Source organism: Eurytemora carolleeae, unplaced genomic scaffold (assembly GCF_000591075.1).
Source record: "Eurytemora carolleeae unplaced genomic scaffold, Eaff_2.0 scaffold883, whole genome shotgun sequence".
In the NCBI taxonomy this organism is placed as follows: Eukaryota; Metazoa; Arthropoda; class Copepoda; order Calanoida; family Temoridae; genus Eurytemora; species Eurytemora carolleeae.
Genome location: NW_019396887.1, coordinates 40,804 through 52,842, shown reverse-complemented (window position 1 = coordinate 52,842; position 12,039 = coordinate 40,804). Strand labels below are relative to the sequence as shown.

The following is a 12,039-nucleotide window of genomic DNA, read 5'->3' as shown; positions in this document are numbered from 1 at the left end:
ATGTTGATCTTTACGATCACTAATGCTTGTTTATTACGTTAAATATTTGCATCTTTATTTTCTGTTAAGAAAGAAAAAAGGTGAAATATACCCAGACCTAACCGCAGGTGCTTGGAACATTTAACTTGAAAATATTATATGAATGGTTTAAGTTGCTACGTCTTTTAGAACTAAAGATTACAATTACAAGTGGGCAAAAAGTTGGAAAAGTGCAATCAACTGCTAGCTTTGATTTTATTGCCCATATTGGTTTATTTATGTGCATACCTATTCCCATTAATGAACCTGGAGGACAGGGGGGATAGACGGGATAGAGGGGGGGGTAGAGGGGGCAAATGTTATTTTATATCCAATATTGATTAAACTATCAACCTTAAATATCTTATAATGCATTGAAAATCTAGCATGCCAAATCACAACACTTAACCCCCCACCTAACATACAGAACGCTCCCTATATAGCTTACCCCTCCCCCCCCCCCTCTATATAAGTAGAGGACCCTGTAGTGAATGTATTGTATACAAATTGAACATAATATGGAAACTATCAATACAGAAACCTGACAGCTAGACAGCCGTAAACCTGTAAACCTGTACAATCGTTAGACCTGTTGACCGTTAGACCTGTTGACCGTTAGACCTGTTGACCGTTAGACCTGTTGACCGTTAGACCTGTTGACCGTTAGACCTGTTGACCGTTAGACCTGTTGACCATTAGACATGCTGACCATTAGACATGCTGACCATTAGACATGCTGACCATTAGACATATGCTGAGTATAGTCAGCAATGCTGACTATAAGACCTGTTGACCATTAGACCTGTTGACTATTAGACATGTTGACCATTAAACCTGTTGACTTGTTGACCATTAGACATGTTGACCATTATACATGTTGACCATTAGACATGTTGACCTGTTGACCATTAAACATGTTGACATGTTGACCATTAGACCTGTTGACCTGTTGTCCATTAGACATGTTGACCATTATACATGTTGACCATTATACATGTTGACCATTAGACATGCTGACCATTAGACATGTTGACCATTAGACATGTTGGCCATTTTACATGTTGACCATTAGACATATACATTATACATACATAGTTAAAACTTGTAATTCCTATATTAAATATTGTATATTGTAGACTAAAGACTTGTAGACTGTAGACTGTAGACTGTAGAGTGAAGAATGTATACTGTAGACTGTAGAGTGAAGAATGTATACTGTAGACTGTAGACTGTAGAGTGATGAATGTAGAATATGAATTTTGCCTTTGCTTTGGTAATCTAGCTTTATGTAGAAAATAATAACATACAGCTTGACCACCAAAGACAAGGCAGAATCAATCAATGTGTCAATCTCGTCCTCAACTCATCTCTTCTTCAATCCTGTTTCTTAATCCTGTAAACCACTCGCGTCAATCCAGTTTCTTGATCCTTCGAACCATCTGCGTCAATCTGGTTTTCTTCCACGATCTCGTCTCGTAACCCGATTTTTTAAAATCCTGTTTATTTAAGAATTTTTAATATTTACATCGTTTACAAGGATAGGTTTTAAACCTGAAACATAAATGTCTCTATTTAATATTAGGATTTGTTCAACAAAAACCAGTTCGTTTCAACAATGAATAGCGAAGAAATTAAAGATGCTTTTAAAATAAAACTGTTTTATTCCTGATAGTTTCTCAATTCGGAAGCTTTTGGCGCATTTGCTGGTTTCTAGAATTCATCTTAGGTTTCCACATTTTTTTCATTCTTCTTAAAACTTCCCTTTTTTATTCTCTTATTTGATTAAAGATTCCAGGAATACATTTAATTATTCTTAGCTAGTGTAACATATTTAATTAAACGAATTCTTGCAATATTTATATTACGGGGAACATAAAATAGAATTTCAAAGCACTATGTAGTTAACAAAATAGGTCAAAGTTTGGGGCGCTCACAAGGTTTTTTAAAATAAAACCCCCACCCTTAGAAATATTGAGAATGTACTTACTCTCAGTGACAATGCCCCCATCCACCCCTCCCCCTAAATATGGATTGGAAAGCTCCCCCTCGTCTGCTCACCCCTGTAAGGAAGGGTGATGGGAGGAGATTTTAAAGCAAATTTTCTGCTTTGTAATACTTAGTATGCAATACAGTATATTGATGGTGATACAATGACAGTCCTCAAAGTCTACACGCTACATGGGGATTTAAAATCACCCACGCAGTAACTAGTCTTCGTGTGGGACGGATAAGGGAATAGGCAAAAAGAAGTAAGGTTGGGTTGTGTGCACTGGTGGGGAAAGCAATAAAATGTTATTATGACAGGGTAGAGGGTGTAAAGGATGGTTTAGGGAGAGATGAAAACTTATATTTATTTTCTAGTTTTACATGTTAAATATTTTTAACGAGGTATTAACACACTACAAATTTTGCTCCAACAAGTACGGATATGTAAACTAAAAATATTTTGAATAAACATCAACTTCGACCAAAGAATACATTTGCATTTTCACAATAACGTAAATACTTATTGTATCACATTATAAACTTTATTAAGGTTGAAAAGAGAAGCACATGTCCATATAAAAGCTGTATAGAAGCTAGGCTATTATACCCAACTAATAGGTGTGCACTCATCCATTGTAACAATATTGATATATGCTATTAATGCATTTAGAAATATGCAATAGCCAGTTCATTAAAGTCCACAAAAATACATTTTCCATGACGGTGTGAAAGTTGATTTTTTTGTTTTGCATCTATATAGATAAATAGTTGAAAATGTGTGAAGTGTATTAAAGTATACAAAACATGTAGTGAGTGCATCATTTCTAAAGATGACTTGAATATACTCAATAATAAATCTTCACAAATAAATCTTAGGGTAAGAAGTACAGCAGACCTCATTAGTTGAAACCAGGGGGGAAGTAAGGGAAGATATTTAACAGAAAAAAGGACGAACATGCAAAAGGAAAGACGAGTTTAAAAAGAAAAGGGACATAGAAACATTTTTCTAAATGACTAATACACTTACGATTGAGAATGATGCTATCTCCGTCCTGACTAACGATTCCCATGGCTTTCGTCGTCACATCTAGAGGCAGGGACGACTGAAAAATAAAAAGGTTTTAGAATCGATTTTGTAAATGTAATAATACATCCGTTTACCAAATATTTGGACTAAATTAAATATAAAATCTCGTCTATTTTAATGATTCTCTTTTAATTCTCTTTATTAGTTAAAAAAAGCATATTTGGTTAGTATTTAAGCAGTGGCGTCTTTCTTTGCACCGTAACCTTCAACCATCATAGGATAGACTAGATAATGTTTAAACCTCTGTATCATGTCTGTGTCGACCAGTAAGATCCTCAGGTTCTGTTTTGACTAGACCAGCATCAAGGCCTCCGACCTCAAGTACACTTTCTAAACAATTAATCAATTATTAATTTCATTTCTAAGTTAAGAAAATTTGAAATATTCTTACTCAATTTATATGAGAGGGTTTACCTACATAGTTTTCCGATAAACATTAAACATGGGAATCAAAGTTCGACTTAAACCAGTTTTCAACTTATACTGAATTTGTTTGTGAATCTGATAATACTAGCAACAAATATAGCAATATCAAAAATATTTTCTTGGCAGGGATTTCTAACCTTTTGTCTTGCCTATTTAAAAACCTTTGAATTTTATATATTTATAAAAAAATTGAGCCGAAGGTTTTTGCAATATGTCTTTAAAATTTTAAGACACAAACTGGGTCTTTCAGTTGTTCTAAAATGTCTACACTAAATTTCAATGTTTTATGAAACACCCTGTGCATAGTTTTGTAAGAGTTAACTACATCACTCTGTATGGGGAAACAAAACAATTCCCTTGATACATTAAAGGGAGTGTTCACGAAAAATGAAAGGGGGTATAGGCTTAATGCGATAAAAAAGCGCTTTTATCTCTACTAATCTTACTTCTATCTGTTGCGTCTATAAGGAGAAAATTGTTAAAGACGTCTCATACCGAATAACATGGCGTCCATACAAATTGAGAAAATTGCAAAATACCACTTAGACCCTTAATACATTATAAAATGAATTTATCTTTAGGAAAAGTTTCTGTCACATCCCCATTTAACCCCGTATTTTGACCAATTTACAATCCAGATGTAATGTGACTCACCCTGTATATTTGATGTTTTTGCTGAATCCTAATGGATATATTCTAAGCTGAAGATACCACTAATCAAACTTTTTATCGCTTTATATCACGCAACCATTAAAAATTTAAAGCTTTAACTGATCTCGTAAATTAATTAAGTATTTTACACAGAAAACTTTCTTTATGACATTTTTGGGTTTAACCAATTTACCCTAAAATAATAACTATATTTATCATTATGCTCATGGGAACCCAGCGCTCCCAAGGTTACTAAAAGTTACTTCCGCCGTTTACCCGCACTTGAACAATTTTACCGGGAATTTAATAAAATATCAATAATAACAGCAGGAATTAAAAATAATTCTCCCATTTATCAGAATAATATAATATGATATGTTAAATGTTAATGTATAAAGTTCAATACATACATTATATTTATGTATGTCGTTTTTAGATAAATAAATGGATTATCAAGACATTTGCCTAAAAACATGAATTTAGGGGGGTGTAATTTTCCCCCACCACTATCTTAAATCCTGAAGCCGCCCTTTTGGACGACATAGAAAACTTGTAAAACAGGGTCACACCCAACCCCCTCACAACCATTTAACCCATGAAGCCCAAAGCTTTGGATAGATATGTAAAATATAAGAAATATTATCTTAATATTTATATATTACCTAATGCCGCGTTTGTAGTTGCGGTCATGATATGCGAAACCGAGAGAAGTTGATGCAGGTCTCCATCCCCACTATACACACGAACCTCTACAATTATAATTCAGTAGATTTAGGTTAATAACTAATTATGTACTCAATGTGTTGTTCAAAGTACGTGCGTACTGCAATCTTTTAAAAATGTACGGTATGTACAGTGTACACATTACACAATAATACATTAAACTTTACAACTCAACCAAAAATAAATGCATTTAATTATTAATTTCGTGAAGCATTGGCTATTTTTTATATCATAAATGTATATACAACTATTTATATTGTAAAAAAACTATACCAAAATTTTCATTCAAAAAGTACAAACACTATTGAAATGTTTGGAAACTTATGAATGAGAAAAGAGGTTAGTCTCCACAGACGGAGAAAGAGCTCATTTAGTTACTTTGAACCGATCTGATTTGCTTCCCAGATATCTAGTATTTTGTTTCTGTGTTTACTATCTACAAAACTTTTACACACATGTTTATATATTATTGAGCTGTAATGTCAAAAAAAAACCGTTAAAAGTCGAATATATAAGATCAAAGGAAAAAGCTTATACAAATTATTTTAACACGCTGCTTTCCCATCATAATATTTGAGCGGAAACCGTCGATTCCAGATCTAAAAATTTGAAGGAATAAGACATCGTAAGATGAGTTTTAAAACCATTTTAAAATAACTATCTTTTTCATTAATCACTATTCCTTCAACGTTAAACTGGTTTTGTTTGTAAACAAACGATCAATGTTGCGGTTTTTTAAAGAAAAAAAAGGAACTGTACACTCTCAAACTAGTTTACATGTAGGTGTAAAAATCAATTCCATGTGTCTTGATATTATCTAATATATATATAATATTGTTTACATGTTAAATATATAAAACATAAACTGCACACTGTAGAGATCGTAGAACTACAGGAGGCGCCCCCCCCTATAGACTGATGGATAAATAGCTAAAGACTGATGGATAAATAGCTAAAGAATGATGGATAAATAGCTAAAGACTGATGGATAAATAGCTAAAGACTGATGGATAAATAGCTAAAGACTGATGGATAAATAGCTACAGAATGATGGATAAATAGCTAAAGACTGATGGATAAGCAATGTTTAAAACTTGTCATACTTTTATAGTTTTATACAGGAAAAATTAAAATACTTTTAATAAATAAAAGAAGAGAAATGACCAACTAAAGTTAAATAAATTCAATGAAAGATTTTTAAAAAAAAACATTAACGTATAAACTTTTTAATTTGCATGTCTTTAAAACACTAATGGGAGAAATTAAAGTTTTGAGTTCTTGGTGATTAATGATTTTAAATCAAATTAACTACAAATTTCAATTAATTTTAAATAAGATAAACGTTCAATAGTTAATACTTCTATTTGGCCAGATGAAAATAAAAAATTGTTCTGATTTTTCATAAAAAAGTATCAATTATTCTACTCTTATTTTTTTCAGCTAGTTATATTCTGCTGGCCCTAAATATGGTTAGATTGGTCGAGTAATTAAAGAATATTACGTTATGTTCAACTGCAATAATTAAAGGTCGATTAACCTGCCCTAATTAGATGATAGATGTTAATTACTTCTCTCAAATACTTTTAATTACATCAGTTTTTACAAGAATCTTAAACCTAATTGTATAGTATACAGGTTGATACATGAAGGATAAGATGAGAAAACGAAGATATTTAAGCTTTAAATATTATTCTGATCAACTTTTTTCAGGCACATGCGCTCCTGATAGACCTTGCAGACACAATATTGACTAATTTCTAGATAAAAGTTTAAGGAACCGATAGTAACATGCCCTCACATCATATCGCAGCTAAAGGAACCGATAGTAACATACCCTCACATCATATCGCAGCTGAAGGAGTATTTAAAGATTAAAATATCATTTTATAAATTGAAAAAGAAAAAACTCTCCCAAATATGGGGGGGGGGGGTGTAAGTGAGAATTGAAGAGAATGAAAGTTTAAGAATATCAAAGTTTTTTCATTCCTTATATGACAACCCCCATTTATCAAGAGAAAAATTGGTTTTAAACTGGGGAGAACTTTCTTTATTATTGGGACCATGGGGGGTCCACAGGGGGAATACATATCAACGGGTTAAGGAGAAACAAGGGGATAGAGTAGAATGCTTTAAAAATAAATAGGAATGATGGATAAATAGCTATATAAGGATGGATAAAAAGCTGTATAGTGATGGATAAATAGCTATATAATGATGAATAAAAAGCTAAAAAATGATGGATAAATAGCTAAAGAATGATGCATAAATAGCTAAAGGCTTATGGATAAATAGCTAAAGAATGGTGGATAAACAGCTACAGAATGATGGATAAATAGCTAAAGACTGATTCATAAATAGCTAAAGGCCTTTGGATAAATAGCTAAAGAATGGTGGATAAATAGTTACAGACTGGTGGATAAATAACTAAAACACTTTTGGATTAATTGCTAAAGAATGATGCATAAATAGCTAAAGAATGATGGACAAACAGCTAAAGAATGATGCATAAATAGCTAAAGACTGATGCATAAATAGCTAAAGACTTATGGATAAATAGCTAAAGAATGATGCATAAATAGCTAAAGACAATTATGGATAAAAAGCTATAGTAGACTAATGGATAAATAGCTAAAGAATGATGGATAAATAGCAAAATATTGATGCATAAATAGCTAAAGACTGATGCATAAATAGCTAAAGACGTATGGATAAATAGCCAAAGAATTTTGCATAAATAGCTAATGACACTTATGGATAAATTGCTAAAGACTGATGGATAAATAGCTAAATATTAATGCATAAATAGCCAAAGATACTTATGGATAAATAACTAAAGACTGATGGATAAATAGCTAAAGACTGATGGATAAAGAGCTAAAGACTGATGCATAAATAACTGCAGAATGATGGATAAATAGCTAAAGACTGATGCATAAATAGCAAAAGACTGATGGATAAAGAGCTAGACTGATGCATAAATAGCTAAAGGCTGATGGATAAATAGCTACAGAATGATGGATAAATAGCTAAAGACTGATGGATAAATAGCTAAAACACTTATGGATAAATAGCTAAAGAATAATGGATAAGTTGAAGGAGTCTAGTTCCCCTGAAATGTCACGATTCATGACTGGCCAATTTACATCTAACTGATTAAAATGGGGTTGGCACAAGTCTAATTACACATGGTTGCACTTTTGCACTGTCCTTTTGCAAATCTGATAAAAATACAGGTTTTCTGAATTCAATAATATAATAATACAATAATTTAATAATACAATAATAGAATAATACAATAATACAATAATCTAATAATCTAATAATCTAATAATACAATAATACATTAATACAATATTACAATAATACAATAATACAATAATAAGCAAGAATAAGATAAAAAGAAAGGGAAAAATTTGGAAATGTGAAAGTATAAGAAAGGTTAGTGAAAGGTCAGTGATAGTGAATAATTATATTAAAAGTTAAGAAAGGAGTGTATTGGATAAAAATGTAAGGAATATCTGTCCCTGGTTCCAGTATATAGAAAGGTGGGGCGGGGCAGGTTAATATCTGTAGGTAGTCCTAAGAGGGTGGGTAGGGGCGGGGCAACTATAGATAACAAATTAATGTTGTAGTATTGAGTTAGAAATATATACATTAGAAATATACTTCTTCTATATTCTGATCAGAAATAAAGGAGATTATGTAAAAAGTAACACTAAATACAAGAAGCATCGTAAACCATGATTCATGGCTGGTTATTTTGCGTTGTTTCTTACTAAAGTTTTATTTTTCATTTGAAAGCCCCAAATTTGTTCTTAAAAACATTCCCCCCCCCCCTTCCACTTTTTACCCCATGTTATACTATTCTGCTGGCCCTAAATATGGTTAGATTGGTCGATCCTTCTCCTCCATACCGTAGACGGAATGATGTGAAGGTATATATTAAGGTCCTTGACCATAAGAAGTTAGGACGTGAGGGAAATGGTAATAAACCACATATAGAAGATAGATGGAGAAATAGATAGAAAAATCATGGATATAGAATTAGATATGTAAAATTATATAGAATGTTTATGAAAAATCAAAATAAATAAACGTATGTAACGTATAATGTCCCAAACATCAAATGACATATTATTATACGTTTGAATAAAAAAATCCAATTATGCTTTATTTTTGCTCTCTTTAATATAGTTTTTGCTTGAAGATGTTAAGTGATGAACATAAATACTAAACACTTGGTTTAATGTATCAAGACTTACGACGCTCATACCCTTTTTATAAAATGTTGCTATCAATTTCCTTAGCATAAATATTAGTGTAATCCCATATATCTAATATATATATAATATTGTTTACATGTTAAATATATAAAACATAAACTGCACACTGTAGAGATCGTAGAACTACAGGAGGCGCCCCCCCCCCCTCCATCCCAGTTTCTAGGGGGAGAAGAGAAAGAAAGATAGTTCTGTTTAACAATGATGTTACATTCAAGGCTGAAAAAAGTTTCAGAAAAAAAGAAAAATTAGTTTTGCTTAGCTCATGTTAGTTTTCTAAGATCATCCTGAGAAAGTATTAATGGTATACTATATAGGATTATGAATAGGAGATTGAAGAATTGTAAAATGAGAAGCTAAAATTATTAAAGGATTCATTGCCCAAGCAAATTATTGAAAAAGACTAAGAACAAATTTCTAGAAAATTTCTTTTTTTAGACACCTTTCAGAATACAATGTAGAGAAACGCATATATATATATATATCTGGACAGCTTTACAATATTGCCCGAAGCTAGATCAACTAAACTAATGTTTTGCAAAAAAATTCCTCTGATAAAAAGAGATTGGAGGGAGTGTCCGCAGAGGTATTTAATTACGCAATATTTGGGGCGTCATAAACCCTCGGCGGTACGCAACTGTTCGCGTAATATAGTGTGGAATTTAAATTGTAACTGTCATTGAGTACAGACACTCTGACAGCTAGGTATTAAAGACTGACAGCTGTCTAAATGCTGTCAAGTAGACAGAAAGGTTTAAACCCTGAATGTTCACAAAAAAAAAGAATAAAGATACTTCGTTATCAAGTTTTCGATCATTTTTGATAAAATAAGAGCAATGGACAGTATAATATAATTTCTTCATTATTACATGTACGAATTGTAAACGCGAAACAGACAGACAAACGTTCAGACATATATATATAATATATATATATGCAGGTTACAGGCAGATATATACCTAATGATACTTGTAATCAAGCAATCAATGGCCTGAGAATATTATGCATATATATGTAAATTGATTAGTATCCCTGGACTGCCTATGTTTGGCCTAGTAGTGGGGGTGTATCAGCCCCATGCTTCTATACAATACAACTCATCTGTATAGACTGGACAGGAGGGGGGGGGGGCACCTTTCCTCAGCCGGCCTTATCCTTTTATCTTTCTTCATATCTATTAAATCCACTCCCTACGCCCTGTATACGGTATACCGTGTATTGGGGTGTGTTTAAAGTGTGTGTTTGTGAGTTTGGGATTTTAAGTTATGTGTTGGGTTGTTTGTGATTGGAGTTTATGAGTGTGTTCTTGTGTGTTTTGTGGGTAAGTGTATGAGTTTATGACTTTGTGATTTTGCAGGTTGTGTGGTTGAGAGTGTGTGATTTGAGTTTTTCATTGTGTGATGGTTTGTGTTGTGTGTTTGAGAGCATGTGATTGGGGTTTATGAGTGTGTTATTGGGGTTTATGAGTGTGTGATTGGGGTTTATGAGTGTGCGATTGGGGTTTATGAGTGTGTGATTTTGAATGTGTGATTGTGTTGTGTGTTTGTTACTATAGTATGTGAATGGTTTATCTATGTTTACATCTTTACTTAGCTGTCCTGGCAAGCAGAAGTAAACAACTGCAAGGAGAGAGGAAGGGAGGAAGGTGGGTAGGAAGGGGGGGATAGTGATACGAGACCGGGNGGGGGACGAAGTTCTGATTGAAAAAGGGGTTATGGGAATATTATATGAAAGGATTGTGGGATTATAAAACTGATAGTTTGTATGTTCCCAGTGGGCACTGCAGAGTACAGAGTACAGAAGAAACTTATGAAGTTGGTTCTAGCTCAAAACTACGAAATGTATAGAAGTGCATAACCAATAAAAGGTCAGACAATGTACTTAGTGTGGTTTTAGCCAATGAGATTACTAAACTTCCTTACAAAAGAAATTGTTTAATCTAGTTCAACTTCATAAATTTTCATCTCAGAACTAATTTTAACCACATCAGATTTTAGATATACCACAAAACCCCCACAAATCAGGTTCACATTCTTTATTGTGATGCATTAGACAGGCGAAGTTGGGCTTTATCATTTGCAGTTCCTAAACATTTTCTGTTTACACAATTCCAGTTGTAGCATAGGGCAGCTTTCGGGGTACACAACACCGATCTGCATGGCAGTGCACTGATCTGCAGAACACTGATCTGCAGTACACTGATCGAAGAAATAAGTCCTTTTAGCGTAGAATGGAAAGCCTGCTGCTAAGTGACTAAGTGCCAACTGCTAAGTGTCTAAATTAGTCATCAAATATTTGTCATCTATGAGACCTAATCTTGGCTTGGACCCATTAGAAATATTTTATCAATTTATCACAAAAACGCCCTGGAGTCTATATCATTAATATTCTCAAATATTGAATATAATTGGTATTCTCTGTACTCTGATTGGACCCTGGATTTCAAGCTTTGTTCTCATTGGTTGAGCCTGTAATCAATGGACTGATTGGTTCAAGATAAATATGTCAACAATCAATCCCTGCGCCTCGACTTTCAGCTCTTAATTGTCATTTTGGTCAGATAAACCTTACTCCCATATCTGCCATATACTGGCCATCAAATATATACATATATTCATTCCAACCAACAACCCAACCGAATATATCCAGAATACAAAAGATTAAACACAAAAAAATGGAATCAACAAAAATCATCCAAAATAAAGAAAACTATTGAAACCACACACAATATTGTACAGAATATATATCTGGAGTTGAATGTAAGTTGATAGATGGATTAAGGAAAAAAGCCCTGGAAAGACAAGAGCTACATAAGAAACTAAAAGGAATTTCGGGTAAAAAGGGGAAACTCCAACCCCCCCCCCCCCC

The 12,039-nt window shown here is 33.0% G+C and overlaps 1 protein-coding gene across 1 annotated transcript in view; it reads right to left on the bottom strand.

Moving 5' to 3' along the window:
* Positions 1-12,039, bottom strand: part of LOC111709778 (flocculation protein FLO11) — a 47,844-nt gene that overhangs the window by 26,702 nt on the left and 9,103 nt on the right. Inside the window, exons 4-6 of the mRNA XM_023483684.1 lie at positions 4,831-4,917; positions 3,333-3,421; positions 3,032-3,107 (exon numbers count right to left, since the gene is read on the bottom strand). Coding sequence (XP_023339452.1) covers positions 3,032-3,107; positions 3,333-3,421; positions 4,831-4,917 — 252 coding nt within the window. The remainder of the gene's footprint in view (positions 1-3,031; positions 3,108-3,332; positions 3,422-4,830; positions 4,918-12,039) is intronic.